This window comes from Martes martes, assembly GCF_963455335.1.
Source record: "Martes martes genome assembly, chromosome: 7".
Taxonomy (NCBI): Eukaryota; Metazoa; Chordata; class Mammalia; order Carnivora; family Mustelidae; genus Martes; species Martes martes.
Window position 1 is genome coordinate 62,487,808 of NC_137894.1, and position 24,694 is coordinate 62,512,501.

Below are 24,694 nucleotides of genomic sequence, written 5' to 3' on the forward strand. Positions count from 1 at the left end.
GCCCCAGCTCCAGCCTCCGGCCCAGGACCCCTCCCAGCCGGGCTCGCCCGGGCGCCTGCCGCCTCGGCCCCGCCCCGCGCTCCGGCCACTCGGCGGTTACCAGCTGGTCCCGCCCGCCCGACGCAGGCGCCTCACAGCCAATCGGCGGCTGCCACACTGCGGCCGGAGCCCGGCTTGGGGGTTGGGACCTCCGGCTGCAGGTTCTCCTGGGCCAGACGCGCGAGCACAGGCACAGGGTGTGTGGTCGCGGCCGGCCTCCGCAGTCCCCGCCGAGCCCCGACCCTCCCGGCCGCCCCTAACCTCACCTCGTAGCCATGCGCCCCCGCTGCCGAGCGCTGTTCCCTGGCGTGGCGCTGCTTTTCGCCGCGGCCGGTCTCGCCTCTGCCTCCGACGTGCTGGAACTCACTGACGACAACTTCGAGAGTCGCATCTCCGACACGGGCTCTGCGGGCCTCATGCTCGTCGAGTTCTTCGCCCCTTGGTGAGGCCACTCAGCCGGGGGCGCGGGAGGGAGGGCGGGAGGCCCGGGCCGGGGGCGACGGCGCGGGAACGGTTGGGCCTGCGCAGCGCCAGCGCCCTCCACCATTTCAGAAGGCCCGGCTGCAGCCGGCAGATTTCCCACCCCCGGGGAGCCGAGCAGCCTCGCCGAGAACGGAGAAGTCGGTGCTGATTGCCTGGGAATGAGATCCGGGAAGAAAACCCCAAGGCCCCGCTCACGCAGGGCCACATCGTTACCTCGTTTTTCTTGCGGCACTTCCTATTTGCAGAGGGTTTAACCACCCCCTACCCCGCTTAGATTGGTATCTTTTTCCTGGCTGAGTCAGTGTGAATGCTCTCCATCTTCCAAACGGTGTCTTTACAGTTTCTGGCTGAGTCAATGTTAATGCTCTCCATCCTGCAGACGAGGCGTCCCAAGGCGTTATATCGGAAGCGAATGTTTCGCCAGATGCAGAGGCCCTGGGCCTCCAGAGTACTTCCTTTCTACTTGCCCCACGCCCCGCAGCCATTGGTTTCTAGCCAAGGTCACTCAGTGGCTGCAGAATGGTAATAAGTGCTTTCTTGAGGCCGGCAATTATTTTGTCCCATCGCATGGTGCACACTTTCTCCATTAAGCTGATCACATTTCAGCACCAACAGAATCCCGTCAAGAAGACTAGGTGAAAAGCGTAATGCCGTCAGAAATCTGTCTAAAGTGTCGGTTTTAATTAGGATTTCTGGAAAATGTCCAGAAAGACTCCAGCGAGAAAGTAACCATGATGGGGAGAAGTAGTTCGCTTCAGGGTGATATAACCGATGAACAGGTGTGTGAATTCCTTAGGATACAGCTAACTCAAAAAGTTGGGGGGGGGGTGAGAGCGAATAGGATTTCTGACTCAGTAGACCTGATTTTTTTTTTTTTTAAAGCCCCAAATCTTTACCACACAGAGCCATGATTATGTTCAGGCTTGGGATGGCTCAATGTATTCATGCTGATTACAGTACTTAATTTTTTAACTCCTGGTGCAATACCTTTAATGAAAAACGGCTTGTATTTAAAAGTATCAGTAAAAGTTGGTGTATAACTTTCGCTTGCTTCTAACTCTGTCTTCACTCAGCAAGGGTTCAGCGGATTTGCTGGGGGTAATACTAGAAGAAGTCTGGTGATGAAGACCACCTGAACCAGAAAGATGTGTTAGGGGCAAGAGATTTTGTTTTCAGCTTGTGATGGATTTTACCAGCGGGGCATTCCTGTGGCCAGCTGGTAGTACTGATTACACATCATAGGTGGTCTTTCGTTATATATCTTCAGAAGTCACATTCCATCTTAGAAGCAACTTCCCAATCATATAACCTCACTGTTAACTTTGAAGGGGTGTAACTGTAATTAGAATGTCTGGATGGGGTTGTATCAAAACTGGGTGGTGCTTTTGTGACTATAGGGGTCAACATAAAGTCAGTTCCTGGAGACTAATGGGCTAGACTATTAGGTTGAAGCAGTCCTCCCACCCCACCCCCATTAAAGGTATTCTTTCCTACTTTAAATTGTTGCATGTGCTTCCCTAAAAACTGCATATCCCATCATGCACTAAACTCCCCCCAAAACTGGGTGGATCCCTGCTGTGGTGTCTGCTTTTAATTGGTCTAGAAGGTAAGGTAATCCTCCACAATGCCAGCAAGCAGGATCGGTTTTCTGAGTGACTAATTTGGAATCAAGGAAGTCTCCTGTTAATAATGTCCTGATTTCTTCACATTTAACTATTTTTATTTATTAATACTAAAGCTAGAAATGTTTTCTGACTGCTGTAATCCTTTGTACAGAACTAGCTCACAAGTTAGATAGGAACAGTTAAAGAATCCCATTGAAAGTAAAATTGACCTATTTTGAGCAAGTTCTTCATCTCATTTATTTTTGGGTATTTTTTGCACTTTCATTTTACAGTGAAAGTGAAAGATTTTTTTTTTGCATTTGACTTTGTAGACTTATATTTCCATTATGGAGTTAATCATCTGTGTAATATGTAAGAATGGGAGTATATGAATTTCTCTGGGGAAATAAATAGCACTACTTAAATGCGATAGTATCTGAAAATTTATTGATCTACATTAAGTTTTAAGTCCTCAACATCTACTTATGTTGTAGATTTGTGATCTACCATCTAGGACAGTAGTATTAAATGATATTTGATATACAATGTTTCTGGAGTACGTATTGAAAAACACTGTGGATAGTATAAAATGAAATATTTCTTTTTATACATGATGACTCCCTTTTTTGGAATTTCTGATATATCCTTCCACCTCAAATTGATCTTTTCAACATGATTTAGCCCCTTGGACAACTAACTGGTTGCTTCCACCTCTCAGTTGGGGCCTAATATTGTCTGTCACTCCTTCTAGACTGGTGTTTCTATAGAGAAAGGACTGTATCAGTTTTTCTGTCAGAGACATTTGTCACATGAAGTAATGATTGTTGGGATTCAGTATTACTGCTAGGTGCCATCCCTGAAGGTGATGGAATTGTTTATTTTAATACTATCTAGGACTGGGTGAAAGAAGTAGTGGTAAATCTTCATATTCCACCTGAGTTCCATTCCTGGTGAATTTGAAGAAGGCTCTCTCCTCTGGTCTCTCAGGAACTCGCTAAACAGCTTATTCCTTTGGGCATTTGATGACCTTATGGATGCAGCAAATGCTTAGGACAGTGGTTTTCAGATCCAGTCTCGATACTTGCACACATATGTCCCCTTACACCGCTGGTTCTCTCCATGGGTATTTATCTGCATCTGGGTTGACACCCACTGGTCCAGTCTAATTATTTTATACTATTTTTTTCTCTTCAAATGTTTTGAGATGGTTGAGGTGAAACTATTCTTAAATCTGTTGCCTCAAGCTTCTTGAAAATTATATATTCAACAGAAATCTCTCTCTTTCTTTTTTATTCTCATTGCTGTCACTCTGGTCCAAGCTTTCATTATCTGCCATGTGAAATATATTATCTTCTAGGTGGCTTTTATTTTTACCTCTATTTTCCCCCTTCCTGTTATATATATTGCTGACTGATGTAGTCTTAATACACATAACACATTATCTCTTAATAACAACAAACAGAGCCCTCCACAGGTCTCTGAGTATCATTTTCACTAGTAATTTTACCTTTGCGCTACTATTCCCCTTATCTAAAATACCCCAGGACAGGTCCAGGCTGAAGCCTTAAATTTTTAAAGGCCCAGATCCAATTTTAACATTTTTTAACCTTTTTATTTTTAATCTTTGAGCCCTTATGTTCTCCACAGTCTGAATTTCTCAGATAAATTGGTTATTTTATTAAATCATTTAGGATCTGTGTTTTGTTGGAATGCAAGTACACGAGTTTTTGCTTTATTTTGCAATATAAAGGAACACAGAGGATGTAATGAATAATACCATATTCCACATACATGTAAGATGCCACGGATTGTGAGGGGAATCCTTATTTCATGTCTCACAAAGAAGGAAGTCCTACCATTGAAACTATGACATGATTGCAGGGCACATGCCAATTTCAGATATGGTAAAATGTGCATCCATGAAATACAGTATAGGGAATACCATTTATTCACCACTTGGTCTAAAAATTAAAGCCAGTACAGTTGAAGCCTATTACATTCCTTCCCCATTCCTTCAGTTAAGCTTTTTAATGATTATTTTTGAATAGAACTCCTAAAGACCCTGAAGAAGATAAGCTCTTATATAGTCCTTTATTTTAAACAAGTTTTAGGGGCAAAATGTTTCCAAGTTATTTGTCCATCACTTAGTAAAATAAATTTTGAGACTATTGGCTATGAAATTTATAAAATTAAGTTTGTTCTATGTTTCTTTCTGTTTTCTAATTCTGTTTTTGCTATCTGGGAAGGTCACAGAACTACTTTACCTTCTCAAAGTGATCCTTCTGCAACCCCGTGGGTTTTAAAGAGATGACATAGCTAGTGCTAATTATACTTTGATAAGGAGGAGTATCTCCCCCCCCCCCCAATTGCATATACAGTGTGCCTATGGGACTCTTAGGACTTCCCAGGCCAGGAGCAGGTGTTTCTGATGACCCTCTGGGAAAATACTCTGACAATGTTTTATCCCCATCAGTTCTTACAACCAGATGAACTGTGTAGCTGTAAAAATAAGGCTTGCTGTCTTAAATACATCATTCTAATGCTGTGTTGAAACTCAGTTGAGAAGAAAAAAAGACTCCAATAGCTGCTATAGTATCTATAGCAAATGAGTGCCTTTGGGGCCTCATTCTGCTGCCCCCTCAAACTAGGTTTTTAGACAAAGAGATTCCTGTTGAAGGAGTGGAGAAAAAGTACCTGATAGTGATTTTTAAAGAGTTAATATCATACTTGGAACCTTATAAGGTTTCAGTCACTGTATTTTTAAGAATCATAGTGCTGGTTTCCTAAGGAAAAAAATGTGCTTTCTTTTGGGAAATGCTACCAGAAATGGGATTGCTGCTATCTTGCTCTCATTTTATCCTCTTAGTTGGTCCAGAAGGCTTGACCCCTTTCTCTCTTTAATGTGGGGATTAATTCTGACTATAGCATTCAAGGCTCATTTATACTTTTAATTGAGAAAGTATTTAATTGAGCAGTTTGCCTGCTCCGAGCTAAGCTAGTCCTGTAGAGTCAACTTCAGGTTAGGGATAGTACTTTTGCCCATGAGAGCTCTGGTTACTTTATCAGTAATGGCTGTTGTTCAGGTGATGTTTTTGCTTTTGGAAGCAGTTAACTAGTTCAAAAGTAACATTATAGTTTGAGGTTCATCTTAGAGAAACACAGTTAACAATCTTGAAGGATTAAAATGAGAATTTGGCCCTTTTTTTTTTTCTTAATGTATTTATATAGGTGTGGACACTGCAAGAGACTTGCCCCTGAGTATGAAGCTGCAGCAACCAGATTAAAAGGAATAGTCCCATTAGCAAAGGTGAGTCTAGGCAGATTTTTCATTAAAGAAAATGGGATATTTTCTGTATGATCTCACAGATGAACACATGCAAAGAGGGGAAAGGAAAGAAAGGAGAGAGGGAAACAAGCCATAAGCGACTTTTGAGGGTAGAGAACAAACTGAGGGTTGATGGAGGGAGGTGGGTGGGGGATGGGCCAGATGGGGGATGGGCATTAAGGAGGGCACTTGTGAGGAGCACTGGGTGTTGTATGTAAGTGATGAATCATTGACTTCTTCTGAAACCAATTTTTTTGGTTAAAGATTTTATTTATTTATTTGACAGACAGAGATCACAAGTAGGCAGAGAGGCAGGCAGAGAGAGAGAGAGAGAGAGAGAGAGAGGAAGAAACAGGCTCCCTGCCGAGCAGAGAATCTGACTCAATCCCAGGACCCTGAGATCATGACCTGAGCTGAAGGCAGAGGCTTAACCCACTGAGCCACCCAGGCGCCCCCAAAACCAATTTTTTAAAAAGATTTTATTTTAGAGAGCATGTGCATGAGTTGGGGGAGGGGCAGAGGGAGAAGGAGAGAATCTCAAGCAGACTCCACTAAGCACTAAGCTGGGAGCCTGACGCAAGCTTGATACCAAGCTGGATCTCCCAACCTGGAGGATCATGACTTGAGCAAAGATCAGGAGTTGGACCCCTTAACCGAGCCACCCAGGCACACCTCCAGTAACCAATATTGCAGTGTATGTTAACTAACTAAATTTAAAAAGGTGGGGGGGTACAAATAGTAGTTTGTGAAATGTACATTCATTTTTCTCTACTCTTATGGTACATGAAGAGAATACTAGTTTCTGAGCAAATATACAACTGACTTAATTATGGTTTCTAAAGATTAAAAGTAATGGAACTAAGGGAATTACTGGAATAAGAAAGAGGTAAAATATATGGTAAAAAAGAATTAAGGGCAAATATGGAAAGTATAGTCATCAGGGTCAGAGGAAAATTATTGAATAAGTGAGTTCCCTAAACTACCTTACGATACTCATAGTGATAGGAATAGGAAAATGACAGGTTGTTGTAAGTATGTAACTAACTGGTCAACTATAATAAACTTGGTATTTGCTTTTACAATAATAGTAATGCTTCTAGAATTCTGCCATTATTCTATAGTAAACCCATAGTTACTGTAGTATAAAAGCTCACATCTTGGAGCACCTGGGTGGCTCATTTGGTTAGGTGTCAGGCTCTTGATTTTGGCTTAGGGTCATGAGATTGTGCTCCACTTCAGGCTCTTTGCTGAGTGTGGAGCCTGCTTAAGATACTCTCCCTCTTGCGCTGCCCCTCCCCTCGCCCATGTGCTCGTGCCCTTCCTTTCTGTCTCTCTCTCAAATAAATCTTAAAAAAAAAAAAAAAAGCTCACATCTTGCTCAGCCTCAGATAAATAGTTCATACATATATAGGACTGTTTTTGGAAACTGCTTTTAATCCTGGTGTTTCTATGGCGGATTGCCTTGGGGGGGAAAAAAAGTTCAGTCCTGATTTAATCCCTGCCTTGTGTGGCTATAGCCTGTGTTGCTATGGACACATTACTTCTCTACACCTCAAAACTGATGTTAAAGCATTGGGATCATACCTCCAAATCTTGTGAAGAGGAAATGAAATAACATATGCAGGGTACGTGTAGCACTGCCGACTTTAAGTGGATAAATAGATAGGAATTGTTTTCCATATTGTTTTCCTTCTTCCTGATAGGTTTCTCTAGATCTACCTAGTTAGAGTTTAGCCCATAGTCAGACTGTCTCAGGGAGCATATTCAAGTGCTGGTGCTTTGCTAATAACTCCAGATGATTTGCCAAATCAAATTATACTCCATCCCACCTAAAGGATATGTACCTCCATCCATCCCCTTTATAGTAATCATTATCAGAATGAGAAAGGTACTGTCAGTCATTTAAGTGATTTATTCTTCACATATTCTAAGGCAGAAAGAAGGTGGAGACTACTGTTTTAAATAATAGAGACTTTGAGGGAAGAATTTAAATAGTCATTTACACATTTCGTAGGAGGTCCAGCAATGGTGATTGTGATATAATTGGCCCAGCACCAGTCAGCCTTTAAAATATATGTCCTGTGGTATGTGTGCAAAGAATTGCTTGATCCTCTTATGATTTGAGCAGTCTTAATATTTTGGGAATATAGGAGGAAACTGCAACAAGCATCTGGATAACAGATGGTTCGTGTATTTTAATCTTTAGGTTGACTGTACTGCCAACACAAACACCTGTAATAAGTATGGAGTCAGTGGATATCCAACCCTGAAGATATTTAGAGATGGTGAAGAAGCTGGTGCTTATGATGGGCCCAGGACTGCCGGTAAGGATCCTGGATTACATTTTGGAAACTGAATTTGTTAAATACTCTGTTTTTGTAATGGGAACATGACATTTTTCTATACAACATACTTGTAATCCTAAAAATTGCTCATCTAAGGGGTTCCTAGGTAGCCCAGTCAGTTGGGCATCTGCCTTTGGCTCAGGTCATGATCCCAGAGTCCTGGGATCAAGCCCCACATTAGGCTCTCTGCTCAGTGGAACATCTGCTTCTCTCTCTTGCTCTGCCTGCCTCTCCCCCTGCTTGTGCTCTCTCTGTCTCACTCTGTCAGATAAATAAAATCTTAAAAATCCTCATCTAAGAGGTCAATTTGGTATCTAACAAAAGACTTCTTTAAAACAGAGTATATAAATAATGTAGAAAATATTTGAACTTGAGTTATAAGGTCTACTGGCATTTTTTCATTTGAAGTATTTACTGAGTACTTAGTCTGTGCCAGATATTCTAGATATAGTAGGTGCTCTGTATTTCTTGATAAACAAAACGGACAAGGTTCCTACTCTTTATGTGCTTAAATTCTGGGAAATGAAGAGAAGACAACAACCAAGTTTAAAAGTATATATAGATAACTACTTTATATCCCAAAACACACACACAACAGAAAATAACAAGTGTCAATGAGGATGCAGAGAAATTAGAACCATTTGCACTATTGGTGTAAATGTAAAATGGTATTACTGCTGTGGAAAACAATTGCTGGATGATCTAGCAATCCTCCTTCTGGGTATATACCCCAAAGAATTAAGAGCAGGGTCTCGAAGATAAATTTGTACGCCCATGTTTATTATAGCTGCATTATTTACAATAGCAAAAAGGTAGAAGCAACCCAAATGTCTGTCAGTGGATAACTGGCCATATAAAATGCACATATTATTAATTATATATATATATATATATATATATACACACACACACACACACACACATACATACATACATACAGTGGAATATTCAGTCTCAAAAAGGAGGTTCCGACATGTGGTACAACATGGATGAACCTTGAAAACATTATGCTAAACCAGTCACAAAAAAACAAATAACATGACACTGATATGAGGTTCCTAGTGTAATAAAATGCACAGAGACAGAAAGTACAATGGTGATTCCCAGGGACTACGGGGTAGAGAAAATGGACAGTTTTTTAATGTGTAGAGTTTCAGTTTTGCGGGATGAAAACAGTCCTGGAGAGTGGCTGTGCAACAGTGTGAATGTACTTAAAGCCACAGAACTGAATACTTAAAAATAGGATAATAAATTTTATGTATATGTTACCACAGTTAAAAAGTATTTAATTCGAATATATAAAATATATTTAGTTAGTTGATAAGAGCATTAAAGAAGAGAAATAAAACCATATGTTGTGCTAGTGACTGGGTTTGGGAGTACCACATCATCAGTGTTACCAGGGCTGTCTATAACCTTTGAGCTGAGACCTGAATGATGGGAATGAGCTAGCCTTGAGAAGATCTGGGCCAGAGCCTTCCATGCAGAGGGAAAAGCTCTAAGGTGTACAAAAAGGCCTTAAGGTATAACTGAGCTTGATGAGTACAAGGGACAGAAAGACCATGTGGTGGCAGTATAACTAGCATGGGTGCTAAATGAAGCTTTTTATTTATTTATTTATTTATTTATTTTTAGATTTTTTAAATTTATGTGGAGTGGAGGGAGATAGCATAACCAGGGGAGCAGCAGAGGGAGAAGCAGGCTCCCTATTGAGCAGGAAGTCTGATGTGGGGCTCAAGCTCAGGATCCTGGGGTCATGAGCTGAGCTGAAGGCAGATGTTCGTTTGTTTGTTTGTTTTAAGATTTTACTTATGCATTTGCGAGAGACCATCAGCGAGGGTTGGGCGGAGAGGCGGAGAGAGAAGCGGACTCCATGATGAGCAGGGAGCCCCATGCGGGGCTCGATCCCAGGACCCCGGGATCATGCCCTGAGCGGAAGGCAGACACTTAACTGACTGAGCCACCCAGGCTGGATCCTCTAGGGCCTATAATTGATGAGAAGAAATATTTTAGACAGTTCTGCTTTGAGTCTTTCAAGTAATGCTGCACATTTTATTCACCTTTTCATGATGGAAAGCTAAGAGAAAAGTGGTTCAGTTGGATATTTTCGGGAGGTGGAATTTTTTCAGTCTGTGTGATTGTTACATACAAGCTCTGCATAACCTGGCTACTACCTAACTCTTGTATGGGCTTAAGATTGTTTCACCTTTGGACCTTTGTCCTTGTTGTATTCCCAGCCTGAAATCTTTTTCCCCTTTGTTTGCTTGGCTCGTTCCTTTTTGTCATTTGGATCATGGCTTGAATTTTACCTCCCAGAGGCTTTCACATGCCACCAGACCTAAAGTAGCCACCCAGCTTTTTCTTATTACATCATCTTCTTAATTCTCTACATAGAGCTGGTTATTAGAGGATTTTTAAATTATTTATTTGGGGATTTTTTTTAATTGTTTGGAGATTAACTTAAAATGTAAGCTCTTAAGAAAGCAGAGACCTTGTTTACTTTATTTACTACTCCATCTCCAGCACCCAGACGCTTCACATGTAGTAGATACTCAGTAACTCTTTGTCTAATGCATGAAAAAATACTTTGACTCCACTGAGGTCATTTAGCCAACAATTAAAATTTGATACATGTAAGCACAGAAAGAAAAAAAAAATTTTTTCCTGACCGTGAAAGTATTAATGAAGAGCCCCATGTTACCGTTCAGATTTTATTTGTTCAATTTAGGATGCAGTTAGCAGTTAGAATTACTCAAGTGTTTTTTTGAACTTGGGCATGTCTTAACTAAATTAGAGGTGTACCTAGTGAGACTGCTACTGGTCAGATAATGTCACTTGGCCTGTAACATAGGTTTCTTAAATTTAAGAATTTCTTAGTATCTGACAAGGAGGTCAGATGTTTGGCTACTTAGAATGCATAATTTTGTTCACTTACTTCTCTGCGAACTATGCTGTTTGCCCTCCTGCTCAAATCGGTTGCTCTGTACTCCCTTTAAACCTTCCACAGAATTTTAAATGTTTAGGGAGAAAAGTAACACTTTCTCATCATAGCCACAAGTTAAAGTTCTCTATAATTTGTATCATGACATAGTAATAATAATCCCCTTAGAGACTAAACAAATCATATTCAATTTCAATTAATCTGTTAATGCATCCCCTCCTATGTGAGGAATTGAGGAAAATATTTGAAAGGGAAAAAAGTCCATGACTGGAGAGAGAAGGAAGAAACATGAGAAAAAATGCAGAATAGGCTGGATCATGTTGAAAGAGTTAAATAGTACTCTGTTTCAGCCAGTAACAAATCAGTAGAGTACTTAGAAGAGAAAGGGGGTGCAAGAGGTAGAATATTATGGAGGAGGAGCATTGCCTTTGTCTGGCGTGTGGGCATTTTGAGCCTATGAATAGTTTTAGTGGACCCCAGAAGAAGTAGCTTAATGGTCTGTCAACTAGGCTTAAGGGGTAAGATGATTTTTTGTGTTTTCTAAATTGTTTTACTTATCTAGCCCATTTCACCTCAGTAGGAAAATGTGATGTAGGTGGATCCTATACATGGCATAATTTGACCTATATATAGTTAAACCGTTGTACTAGCTAGCCAACTTTGTGCATTTTTTGCCTTTAAAATGTAAGGCTACAAGTGACTCTGTGCTACTTGAGAGTACAGGATTTGTTTACTTAATTTATTGGTAAAGTGGATGTTTCTCAGACTTAACATGCTAATAAGTATTATTCTAGAGCTAGGTATATATCACTGAGCAAAAGAGACAAAAATCCTTAAGCCTTTTGAGTTTACTTTGTCGCGGGAATAGATGAAAATAATGAGGACAGAGAATGAAAGTGCTATAGAGAAAAGTAAAGCCGGAGAAGGGAATTCAGGAGCATTGGAGGTGAGTAAGTTTTAGTTTACAGTAGGATGGTAGGGAGAACTTTGTTGAGAAGATGGCATTTGAGTAAAGACTTAAGGAGGGCTCCCTGCTCAGCCGGGAGTCTACTTCTCCCTCTCTCTCTGCCCCTCCTCCCACTTATGCGCATTCTCTCTCTTCTCTCTCAAATAATAGAAATGTTTAAAATTAAAAAACAAAACAAAACAGAACAAAAACTAAAGGAGGTGAGGAAGGGAGCCAGGAGGATATCTGGGGAAAGAGTGTTCTAGGCAGAGAGAATAACATGAAAAAAGGCATTATTAATTTGTACTGTTATAAACACTTTAATAGATCCCTGGTAGGGGTATAAATAAGTATTCTCTTTGGGGAGGTAGTTTGACAATTATAAATGCATGTATTCTTCGACCCAGTGAATCTACTTCTAGGAATTTACCCTACAGATCTACTCAATCGTGTGCAAAATGACATTAGTACAAGGTTGTTTATTGCAGAACTATAACAGCAAGAAATTAGAAACAAATGTCCATCATATGTGTCTGGTTGAATAAATTATGGTATATCCATACAGTGAAAAACTATGCAGGTGTGAAAAATGCTGGGGTGTAGCTCTTTATGTACACTGGTGTAAATTATCTCTAAACTTTATTACATGACAAAAAATACAGAATAGCATAGGTGTATGCTGCTATTTGGAGAGAAAAGAAAGAAAATAAAAATGTAATTGCTTGTTTATGCATGATATGTCTGTTTTAAAGATTATATTTTTAAATACTCTCCACACCCAACATGGGGCTCCAACTTAGAACCCTGAGATCAAGAGTCACATGCTCCACTGACTGAGCTAGCCAGATGCCTCCCTTTTAAACCTTTTGCATTTTGAATTATGTGAATGATTGCCTTCTCAAAATTTAGAAATTTTTGTTGCTATGATCTTTCATCTTATCTTTTAAGATGGAATTGTCAGCCACCTGAAGAAGCAGGCGGGACCAGCTTCAGTTCCTCTCAGGACTGAGGAAGAATTCGAGAAGTTCATTAGTGAGAAAGATGCTTCTGTGGTAGGTAAGTAGCAAATACTTGATTATACAACAGTCATCAATTTGGTTTCAAAAACCCTCTGTATCTGAGTAAATAACAAAGTTAAACCAGTTTAGGAAACCTTGGGGGCCGTTGAAAAGACAACTCAGATTTAGGTCATCATTACTATAATGGGGAAAAAATTGGTTTTATTGGAGTGGCTTTGTGTTCTTACAAATAAAGATATGATTCTAGTTAAAGACCCAAAATAGAAATATCTTCAGCTTTTTCTATCACATCTCAAACTCAGAGATTTAAGATTGAAAGTAAGGTTTTAGGATAGGAGGATACTAGTAAATAATAAACCTCTGTGTCTGCTGTTTTCACAGTAGTAGGGGATTTGGTTCTTGAGATCGAATTGCTAGGATTTGTGTACTTTGCTTTCTTGGGTGTTACGGTATCTCATTTTATCCTTAAAATAACTTGCAGTTAAATACATTCTACATCTTGAGTGTTCTTTCTTTTGTTTTAAATGTAATGTATAATCTATTTGACTTAAAAAATAAATTTAAGCTTAAAATCTGTGTTTTTGCTTCTCTTAATCTCATAATTATAATAAAACTGACTTTCTAGCCTTAGAAGATGGTTTGTAATTTAAATTTGACTAAAAGCTATGTCTCATCGTCTGGATTTTACTGATTCTGTATATTTTCAATATATATTGTGTATATTTTCTGTATAGTCTGCTTAACTATAAGCATTTTCTTTTATAAAGATTTTATTTATTTATTTGACAGACAGAGATCACAAGTAGGCAGAAAAGCAGGCAGAGAGAGAGGAGGAAGCAGGCTCCCTGCTGAGCAGAGAGCCCGATGCGGGGCTCGATCCCAGGACCTCGAGACCATGACTTGACCCTGGGATCATGACCTGAGCCGAAGGCAGAGGCTCAACCCACTGAGCCACCCAGGTGCCCCTAAGCAGACATTTAATAAACACTTAGGTTTCAGTCACTTTCAGTGAAGTAATTGATGATTTATTTAACTGTCTTATTTGATCCTTCTGACACCTAAAATAGTCCCTGAAACTCTTAAGAAGTTAAGCAGTTTGCCCAAGTCTGTTTAATTGTGAAATTGTGAAAAACTAGAAAAGCTGTAAACTCTGACAAATCCTCTCCCTTGGCTCCCTGGGACAAATTTTTTTTTTTTTTTAAGGGTAGAGGGAAAATTCTCATCCAAAGTGTTTTGTCAGATATCCTAGGTAGTCACAGCAAAGCAGACCCAGTCCTGTTGCCTGTCTCACTTTGCTTACCTGTGAATAGAATGAAGGCTTTGAAAATAGAAGAATTTTATGGGATGCCCAGGTGGCTCAGTCGGTTAAACATCTGCCTTCAGCTCTGGTCATGACCCCAGGATCCTGGGATTGAGTCCTACATCCGGCTCCTTGCTCGGTGGGGAGTCTGCTTTTCCCTCTGCCGGCCACTCCCCCTGCTTGTGTTCTTTCTCTGACAAACAGATTTTTAAAACTCTTAAAAAAAAAAAAAGAATTTTAGTATATGTGCTGCTGAGGTAAGCACAAAAAAATAGAATTTTGAAGTTTGATCATGTTTCAGCACTTAATGTTTCTTCCTTCTGTTTGACATTTTTTGTATAGGTTTTTTCAACGATTTATTCAGTGAAGCTCACTCTGAATTTCTAAAAGCAGCCAGCAACTTGAGGGATAACTACCGATTTGCACACACCAATGTGGAATCTCTGGTGAACAAATACGATGATGATGGAGAGTAAGTGACTGAGTTGAACACCCTTGTAAATTTCTGGACCAAGTACTAATTGTATGAACTGGTAATTTTTATGCCTGGTTCTTCCAAAGATTTATTAAGCTAAGTGCTAGGAACTGTTGTTGCCTTTGAGATACATCTAGTAGGGGAAGACAGTGAATACATTTAAAAATGTAAGTGTTAAGTGAGCATTATAGGTGTTACAATAGAAATGTATGCAGGGTGTGCTGGAAGAACAGGGAGTGATTTTTTTTTCCTTTGGGGTGGGGAGTGGTGTCAGAAGAAACTTCATAGAGGAGGTGATTCTTGAGGTATTTCTTGAAAGATAAGTTTTTCCAGGTAGGTTATGGCAGTTGAGATAAAAATTATTCCAGGGGTGCCTGGGTGGCTCAGTGGGTTAAGCCTCTGCCTTCAGCTCAGGTCATGATCTCGGGGTCCTGGGATCAAGTCCCACATCGGGCTCTCTGCTCAGCAGGAGCCTGCTGCCCCCGCCCCCCTGCTTGCCTCTTCGTGATCTCTCTCTCTCTCTCTCTCTCTGACAAATAAATAAATAATCTTAAAAAAAAAATTATTCCAGGGGCGCCTAGGTGGCTCAGTGGGTTAAAGCCTCTGCCTTCAGCTCAAGTCATGATCCCAGGGTCCTAGGATTGAGCCCTGCATCGGGCTCTCTCTGCTCGGTGGGGAGCCTGCTTTCCCCTCTCTCCCTCTGCCTACCTCTCTGCCTACTTGTGGTCTCTGTCTGTCAAATAAATAAATAAAATCTTAAAAATAAATAAGTAAATAAAATAAAAAGTTAAAAAAGAATTATTCAAGATAGGGGCACCTGGGTGGCTCAGTGGGTTAAACATCTGGCATCTCAGCTCAGATCTTGATATCAGGGTCATGAGTTCAATCCTCAAAACCATTATTCCTGGGATGCCTCGGTGACTCAGTTGGTTACACGTCTGCTTTGAGCTCAGGTCATGATCCTGGGGTCCTGGAATCGAGTCTTGTATTGGGCTCCTTGCTCAGCAGGGAGCCTGATTCTCCCTCTGCCTGCCACTCTCCCTGCTTGTGCTCACTCTCTCTCTCTGACAAATGAATAAATAAAATCCTTAAAAAAAAAAAAAAGAAGAAGGGGGGTCTGGGTGGCTCAGTTGTTAAGTGTCTGCCTTCGGCTCAGGTCACGATACCAGGGTCCTGGGATCGAGCTCCGCATCAGGCTCCTGATGCGGAGCCTGAGGAGAAGCCTGCTTCTCCCTCTCCTAATCCCCCTGCTTGTGTTCCCTCTCTCACTGTGTCTCTCTCTGTCAAAGAAATAAAATCTTAAAAAAAAAAAAAGAAAAGAAAAAAAAAACATTATTCCAGATAGAGCAGCAGAAGTGAAGGCCGAAGATGTGCAACGACTTAGGAATGTTGAGACCTGTAGTACTACTGAGTATTGTTTATAAATGAGGTGATAGGAAAAGGTAAGCAGAGACCAAATTATAGAAGATTTTAAGTGCATACAAAAGAATTTTGATTTTCTCTTTTAGTCATTTGCAAGTCATTGTTTGAGTGGGAGAGTAATGTGATTTTTGTGTTTCAGAAGAAAAGTTGTTGGTACCCATGTGATGATAGTTTGAAAGGGGAGGAATGACAAGGCAGTAAGAGTCCAAACTAAGGGTGACCACTGAGAAACTAAATGAAGGCAGCATTAGGGACATGGAGAAGGAGAGAGTATAAAAAAATGTAAAGAATAGGATTTGGCCCCTAGCCATGTGTGAAAAGAGGAAGATCTAGAATGAGTCTAGGTTTCTGTAACTTGGATGACTGAGCTAACAACAGTTATCATCAAGCTGGGAGAAAGACGAAAGAAACAAATTTGAAGGGATTGATGATGAGTTCATTTTGAGTGAAGTGAAAAGTTTGTGAGATGTCCCAATGGTGAAGACCCAATAGACAACTGGATAAATGAGATTAGAATTCAGGGAAAGTTCTAAACTAGAGATAAACATTTAAAGAATTATTGAAACCATGAGACTAGATGAGATCACTTAGGGTGAGCATATAAAGAAGAAAAGTGTGCCAAGGGCTAGTGTTACTGATTTATATGTGCCATTTACTATTGACTCATTTGATCCTCTTAACTGGTGACACAGATCTGTTACTATTTTATAGAGGAGAAAGCACGCAAAGAGGTTAAGTAATTTGCCTAGCTTTACAGCTGGTAAGTGGCAGAACTAGGATTTGAAACTAGAAAGTCCTGGATGCAAAGTTGTAGGTCTTTTAGATTAAGACACACCAGGTCTGTAAACGGATGTGGAGCCACCTGTGGCTCATTAAGCACATCGCCTATTGGTCTGTTACCTTAGATATGTTGTTCATTGTGGCTGCCTTTAAAGGGGCGTATCAGCTTCTGATTGGAAGTCTTATTGAGAAGACCTTACATGAATGGTGTCTTAAAGTCATCATGTGTAACATCATTAAAGGTTATATTTGAAACTGTTGGATTTCTATTTTTTGAGAATAACTGCTCTGAAGTTGGTAACTACACTTAAAAAAACCCTGCAATATTAGCCCTGGTCACATTTTTGGTTGCCCGGCATGTTTGTATTAGGTTCCCTTTGCTATGTAGTTGCCCCGTGTTCTATAAAATGCCTGTGTTTTTTGTTTTTTTGTTTTTTCAATTTTTTTAGGAGGGGGTGGGGGAGAGAGGAAAGGGAGAGAAAGAATTTTCAGCAGACTCCCTGCTGAGTGCAGAGCTGGATGTGGGGGTTCGATCTCATGACCCTGAGATCATTACCTGAGGCAAAATTGAGTCAGACATGTAAGCCACCCAGATACCCCTAAAGTGCCTGTGTTTTAATTGACATTAATTTAGTGGTTAATACTGGATGAGTGAGAGAGGGATATAAGGACTTAAAGGGCTGAAGCTTAGAGAAGAACAGGTGATGAAATTGTGTGGGTGGGGGGTACCTGCGTAGCTCAGTTAGTTGAGTGTCTGACTCTTGATTTCAGCTCAGGTCATGATCCTCAGGGTCATGAGATCAAGCCCTCCATCTGGCTCCATGGAGCCTGCTTAAGATTCTCTGTCTTCTTTTCCCTCTGCCCCTCCTGCTGGTGCTCTGCCTCTAATTAAATAAATAAATAAATTGTATATGGATGTGTGTGCAGTGTGGGAAGGAGGAATGAATGAAGGAAAACCTAGAGGTGAGATACTAGTAGTTAGAATAGTGGTATTTTCTGGGAGAACTGGCACTTGATATAAACCCGTGACTCAGAACCAAATTGGGGTTCAGTTTTAGCTGAACAAGTCTAGAAATTAAAGAAGGAATTTGCTTCAAGTGTTCAGTGGAGTGAGGAGAGCTTGGCTTAGGTAGAGGGGCAAAATAGTACCAGCAAGAGAAAAATTGGTAAAGTTGGTTTGTTGGGATAAGAGAAGTATAGAACAAAGGAATTTCTAATGAACTCAAGCTAAACATTATCTATAATTGTATACCTACCTATGGAATTTTACAGCTGGAAGAAATCTTTTAAGATATTTTCTCTACTGAAGTAATTCTTTTACTATGTGGGAGAGTTGGATTTTCAAGGGGCGTGCCAGGCAAGGCACTCTTCCAATAAGAGTAAGCTCTACTTTATTGTACATCCTGGGTTTTGGGGGTAAGTTGGGTTCTGTTATTATTTTTAAAAGTTTGGAAAATAATCATCTACTCTAACCTCCTTAGATCCCCTCTTGTACTGAAGAAAAAGCTAAAGCCTGAGAGGATTCAATTGATACCTAGCACAAGGTCTTTAAAATTAATGGTGTTACAATTAGAACCAAGGTCTCCTAACTTTCCAGTGCAAGGTTTATTAAACCTTCATATCCAATTATTGCACCTGAGATTAAGGTGATTAGTACCTTGGCTTTGATGAGGTCGTGTTGCCAAGTCTGCATTCCCAGGAAAGAGTCCTTGTGTGCTTAAATCGTGACAGTAAAAGTGGCAGCAAGAGTAGTCTGAGCTTTAAATAAAAGATGGAAGATCATTCTGCTGCTGCCTACCTACTAGTAACTTTTTTTTTTTTAAGGGGTATCACTTTGTTTCGTCCTTCACATTTAACGAACAAGTTTGAAGACAAGACTGTGGCATATATAGAACAGAAAATGACTAGTGGCAAGATTAAGAAATTTATCCAAGAAAACATGTGAGTACCTTTTTATATCTTGTTTGGGATTTCTTGGCTTCATTGTAGTTTTCTTACCTCAGTTATTAAGCAGACCTATATTTTGGATTAAATAGCCTTATTCAAAGGATTGAACAGTAATAGTTGAAGTTTATATTAAAGTAGTAATGTGTGTACCCTAGGATTCTAGGACTCCCTAGAAGGTATATTGCTCAGTACTTATCCTTTATGTTGAAAGTTTCTTTACTTTGTAAGTGCTGTCAGTTACTATGTGATAGTTCCATGACATAGTGAAACCTACCAAATTTGATAATGGATTATTTATTTCAGTTTTGGGATCTGCCCTCACATGACAGAAGACAATAAAGATTTGATACAGGGCAAGGACTTACTTGTGGCTTACTATGATGTGGACTATGAAAAGAATGCTAAAGGCTCCAACTACTGGAGGAACAGGTAATAAGGATCATTTTTCTCCTTAGTAAATAGGTTTACTCAGTGTGTAAACAGTTTCTTCTAATTATCCTGTTACAGTGTATGATGTGAGGGCCAGTAGGAATGGAAACAGTTGACTCTCAAATACCATTTGAAGGGGCACCTGGGTGGCTCAGTGGGTTAAAGCCTCTGCCTTTGGCTCAGGTCATGATCTCAGGGTCCTGGGATTGAGCCCTGCATCAGGCTCTCTGCTCAGCCGCCAGCCTCCTCTGCCGCCACCCCCCCCCCCCGCCCCTGCCTGCCTGTCTGCCTACTTTTGATCTCTGTCTGTCAAATAAATAAATAAAATCTTTAAAAAAACAAAAAAACAAAATTGAAGCTGTAAGGACAAATAACATAAACTATTTCCAAAATCTCTTGGGCATATCTTCCATAGGATAGGTGTTCCTTTGCCTTGTGACATAGCTGGTTCCTAACTTCCCAGTAAAAGATGCAAATGTGATCTAGACTATAGATATTAAATATTCAAATATTAAGTGATTTAAAATATTAATAATAACTTCCATCAATTGATAATATCAAATATAATTAATATCTAATATTTTAATGCTAATTAAACTACTTAATAAAATATTAGATGATTGATATTAAATAATAAATGTTTAAAATACTGTGCCTATTTGCCCATTGAAACTCTTAGTGCTTTGTATCCTTATAAATTTTCTTTTCTGATCAGTCATTATGCCTACAATATTTTAGTTATATAAATTAGCAAGCTTCAGTGGGAATGGACTATTTGATTGGTACCACCAGTTTGGCAGTGACGTTCTGTAAGACATTGGAGTGTACCACAATTCTGTGTCGGTGCCCAAGAATATAGTTCAGACTGATTCCAGAGGGCAGCATGGACTGTAAAATTTAGTCTTTGCTTTCTAGTATCTTGCTTCTTGATTTTAGAAGTGCTTTACCACTAGGGTATAAATCTTGGTATAAATATCTTGTTTCCCACAGAGTGATGATGGTAGCAAAGAAATTCCTAGATGCTGGAAACAAACTCAGCTTTGCTGTAGCTAGCCGCAAAACCTTTAGCCACGAACTTTCTGATTTTGGCTTGGAAAGCACTGCTGGAGAGATTCCTGTTGTTGCTATCAGAACTGCAAAAGGAGAGAAGTTTGTCATGCAAGAGGAGTTCTCGTGAGTTACAAGTTAATGTGGGTTTGGGATTTGATTCTGCAAAGACACTTAAAACCTTTTATACTACTAAGGATTTATAAAGAACATTAGAATGTGAGGATAGGTCTTCCAGCTAAGACCTACGATTGTCATTTTTCTCAGTTAATTATAGGTATTTAAGGATAACAATCCTCAATAAATTCTGAAAACTAACAAAAGGACAGCAGCTTGGGATACTTAGGTGATTGTTTCTACCCTGCCGTTAGCAATAGTAGATAGAGAGCATTGGACAGTCTGAGATTGATGTAATTTTAGACCAGTGCAGCCTCCTCCCATCCCTGTAGAATGTCTTTTCTTCTTGGAATACTACCCTGGCCTAAAGTAAACTCAGGGAATGGAAAGGTCTTAAAAACCCTAGAAAAGTATAACTTTTCACCTTCTGAGACATTGGGAAACCAAAACCAGAGAAAATCTTCCTTGTGAACAAATCAGTAAAACAGAATACCATAAATGGGCCGTATTCTCTAGAGCAACAAAGACCTGGTTCTTTTGCAGAAGTAAATTTCCAGAAGACCAGTATTTCCTTCTCTGACCTTTCTAATCCACAAAGGACACACTAGAAATATAAGGAGGTGATTTTTGTTCAGTCAGTAGATCTGCATATTGAGAGAGAAGCTCCTGTTTTTAGCTTCCAGTTTCTAACCTTGAAATTGAAGCCAGAATATGTAGAAACAATTCTAAGAAATTGCTTTTAATCCTCTCAGTGGAAGATTAAGAAGCCCGACCCTTGTCTTTCTAACTGCAGGCGTGATGGCAAGGCTCTTGAAAGATTCCTGCAGGATTACTTTGATGGCAACCTGAAGAGATATCTGAAGTCTGAGCCCATCCCAGAGAGCAATGATGGGCCAGTAAAGGTGAGGTGTTCACAGCCTCATCAAGGCTCTAAGCAGCGGCCTATCCTCACTTCCCCCTGTATGCTTAGTTTTATTGAGATAGAATTGACTCTCCTCATTTCTTTATTCCAAAAAATGCTGGGTTTAAGTGAGAACTTGTTGGCCATCATGTTTTTGTTTTTGTTTGTCCTCCCCTCCCTGTATCATAAAATAAACATTTGCAGAGTTCACAATGTTCAGAAGGAGCCAAAGTATAAAATCTTAGAACTTTGGAAGGTATTTATATTAGAACTAAGTTACTCTTCGGGATAGAGCCAGCTAACCTCTAAGAATAGTTTCAGAATTGTTGCTTTGAGATTAGGGAAGGGTTGGGTAGCACTTATTTCCTGTGGCTTCCTGAACAAAGTTTGACAGGTGACAAACATGGGAATGAGTTAGAAAATGACCAGAACATCCTTAATGTAATCTGTAAATGTGATATGGGTTTCAACGACATATTTTCAGTGACAGTACATCAAATTTGAGAGGGTTTGAGTCCAGAGACAAATATAGCATGTGGATTTTATTCTTCACCTTGCCTTACCAACTAGAGGATCTTTGGTGTATTCCAGGTAGTGGTAGCGGAGAATTTTGATGAAATAGTGAATGATGAAAATAAAGATGTACTGATCGAATTTTATGCTCCTTGGTGTGGTCACTGTAAGAATCTGGAGCCTAAGTATAAAGAACTGGGAGAGAAGGTAAGTCTGAACCATATTCTGAAGATAAAATTTGAGTTAGGAAGTTGACACACATATTCAGCATTGGCTAAATTAATTATCCTAATGAACTCATTACCTAAGTACTGCTAGATTTCTTTTCAGCTGTCTGCTGTTTACTTTCTCCTGACTGCCCCCTGGTGTCTCTAGCCTGTACAACGGTGCTTCAGACACCTGTTCGGACCTTCCACTCCAAACACTCAAACTAGATTATAGTTAAAGGTATTCAGGCTTCTGAATTTTGGTGATTTATTTGAATCCATTATGTTTCTCTTGACTTAGCCCTTGTACTGTCTTATTTAGGCCAGGTAATAGTGAAGGTAGATGTAAATAGAGTCTTAATATGGAGAAACCAAGAGAGAAAAAGGACACTGTAGAAAGCTAGATATAATGTACAAGCCTCACTATTCCTACCTGAGCAGAACTTATTTGGGTGTTTAAAAATGAGTTTATTTTAAGTTCTAATTTGGGTAAGTGTCCCTCGGTCACCAAAACATGAAAGTTTAAAGATCTAACCTTTTTATTAACAGCTCAGAAAAGACCCAAATATTGTCATAGCCAAGATGGATGCCACAGCCAATGATGTGCCTTCTCCATATGAAGTCAGAGGGTAAGTAGATTAAATGCTAATGAAAGTGTCTAGGCAATTGACAGGGAAAAAATAAGCTTATAAACTATTTATTGGGCATAGGGAGTGGATTCTTCATTGCAGTTGAGCACAGAACTGCTGATGCCTTCCTGGCTTGGGAGTTCTGCTGCATGGGCCCACATGACTGCCACAGATTTTGTGAGCTCTATTACTGAGTTTTGATAGGACATAACCTAGCCACTGAGGGAGAATAATAACTGGTCAGAAATTGAAATTGGGGCATCAGGGTGGCTCAGTCGGTTGAGCGTCCAACTCTTGACTTCAGCTCAGCTCATGATCTCAGGGTTGTGAGATTGAGTCCTGCATAGGGCTCCGTGCTCAGTGGGGAGTCTGCTTGAGATTCTTTCCATCTGCTCCTCCCCCCTTCCCCCTACCCCCCGGTCATGCTGTCATGCTCTCATGCTCTCTCTGCTCTCAAATAAATAAATCTTTAAAAAGGAGAGAGAGAAATCATGAGGGGTGCCTGGGTGGCTCAGTTGCTTAAGTGGCCACCTCTTTATTTCAGTTCAGGTCATGATCTGGGTCGGCCCTCGGTCGGCTCTGCTCTGGACATGGAACCTGCTTAATATTCTTAATATTAATATCTTAATATTCTTAATATTCTTAATATTCTTCTCTCCTTCTCTTTCTCCATCCCTGCTTGCACACATGCTCTCTTTCTCAAAAAAAAAGAGGTGGGGGGGGTGCCTGGGTGACTCAGTCAGTTAAGCATCTGCCTTCGGCTTAGGTCATGATCCCAAGGTTCAGGGATCCAGCCCTGCATCCTGCTCCATGGGGAGCCTGCTTCTCCCTCTGACTATCCTTGCTGCTCCACCTGCTTTTGCTCTCTCTCTCTGTCAGATAAATAAAATCTTCCAAAAAAAGAAAGAAAGAACAGAAATAGAAATCATGAGAAGTTATTCCCAGAAATAGTTTTTGGGGAAGTATATGTTGGAGTTATTCCAGCACCTGAATGAGTTAACGTCTTTTTTTTTTTAAACCCAGTTTTCCTACCATCTACTTCTCTCCAGCCAACAAGAAGCTAAATCCAAAGAAATATGAAGTAAGTGGGTTGTCTTATCTCCCCACAAATACACACATACACACACGTATCCAGTTGAGTTTTATTTAACTGGAAACATTCAATTTCATGGTCAATATATGTGGTTGCTAATGTGCTTTTATAAAGTCAAAAGTCCTCCTGTTGGGGAAATAATCCAAAGTTCTTTAAAAGGTTAAATTTTCAGAGTGATCTTTCTGTTTTCAGGGTGGCCGTGAATTAAGTGATTTTATTAGCTATCTACAACGAGAGGCAACAAATCCCCCTGTAATTCAAGAAGAAAAAACTAAGAAGAAGAAGAAGGCACAGGAGGATCTCTAAAGCAGCAGCCAAAAATGCCACTTTGTAAAAGGACTCTTCCACCAGAGATGGGAAGACTGTTGGGGAGGACTGGGACCCATATGGGATTATTACTCTCAGGGCAGAGAGGACAGAATGGATATAATCTGAATCCCGTTAAATTTTCTCTAAACTGTTTCTTAGCTGCACTGTTTATGGAAATACCAGGACCAGTTGATGTTTGTGGTTTTGGGAAAAATTATTTGTGTTGGGGGGAATGTTGTGGGGGTGGGGGGATTGAGTTGGGGGTTATTTTCTAATTTTTTTTGTACATTTGGAACAGTGACAATAAATGAGCCCCCTTTAAACCGTCTTTTTTCCAAGAGATGGGGAAACCAAGGTTTTCTAAATCAGCACTGTCCAGTAGAACTTTCTGCAATGTTAGGAAAATTCTATAATCTTCATTGCCTAATACATGTAGCTACTGGGCATTTGAAATATGGCTAAGAACACATTTTAAATTTTCATTGATTTGAATAGTCACACAGCTAATAGCTACCATTGGTCAGTGCTGCTGTAGACTCAACTAACTGGGTTCACAGTTATAACCTGTAAATCCTTTACAAATTTCATCACTTTCTATCCTTACATGTTAGGGCCCAGGCCTCTAGCCTGATCATAAGAGCAGGTGAGGGACTTTTCTTGTTGGGCTCCATTTCCAGCCCTGCCCATACCCTAAGGATGGGTTACTATTTACCCTTGCCCTGTAGCTGAGCGTGTTTATACTTCCCAAGGGCTAGTCTCTGCCCAAAAATGTCCCTGGAAGGGTGTGGCATCAGGTCAGTGTTCCATTCAAGCTGCTTCAGGAA

At 40.1% G+C, this 24,694-nt stretch overlaps 1 protein-coding gene across 1 annotated transcript; it reads left to right on the forward strand.

The window, feature by feature from the left end:
• The first annotated feature begins 194 nt into the window (after nucleotides 1-194).
• PDIA3 (protein disulfide isomerase family A member 3) lies at nucleotides 195-24,023 on the forward strand. Its single transcript, XM_080809041.1, has 13 exons — nucleotides 195-481; nucleotides 5,355-5,433; nucleotides 7,658-7,775; nucleotides 12,632-12,739; nucleotides 14,345-14,474; nucleotides 18,504-18,620; nucleotides 18,930-19,055; nucleotides 20,046-20,228; nucleotides 21,013-21,121; nucleotides 21,712-21,840; nucleotides 22,389-22,468; nucleotides 23,492-23,549; nucleotides 23,754-24,023. The coding sequence occupies exons 1-13, from the start codon at nucleotides 315-317 to the stop codon at nucleotides 23,865-23,867; spliced, it is 1,518 nt and encodes a 505-aa protein (XP_080665167.1). The 5' UTR covers nucleotides 195-314; the 3' UTR covers nucleotides 23,868-24,023.
• The last annotated feature ends 671 nt before the right edge of the window (nucleotides 24,024-24,694 follow it).

What these genes read in the sequence shown, in the direction of transcription:
- PDIA3 (XM_080809041.1), top strand. Translation starts at nt 315, where the DNA reads ATGCGCCCCCGCTGCCGAGCGCTGTTCCCTGGCGTGGCGCTGCTTTTC. An exon ending in GTCGAGTTCTTCGCCCCTTG is followed by an intron (nt 482 to 5,354) that starts GTGAGGCCACTC and finishes GTATTTATATAG; the next exon opens with GTGTGGACACTGCAAGAGAC. An exon ending in TGATGGGCCCAGGACTGCCG is followed by an intron (nt 7,776 to 12,631) that starts GTAAGGATCCTG and finishes TTATCTTTTAAG; the next exon opens with ATGGAATTGTCAGCCACCTG.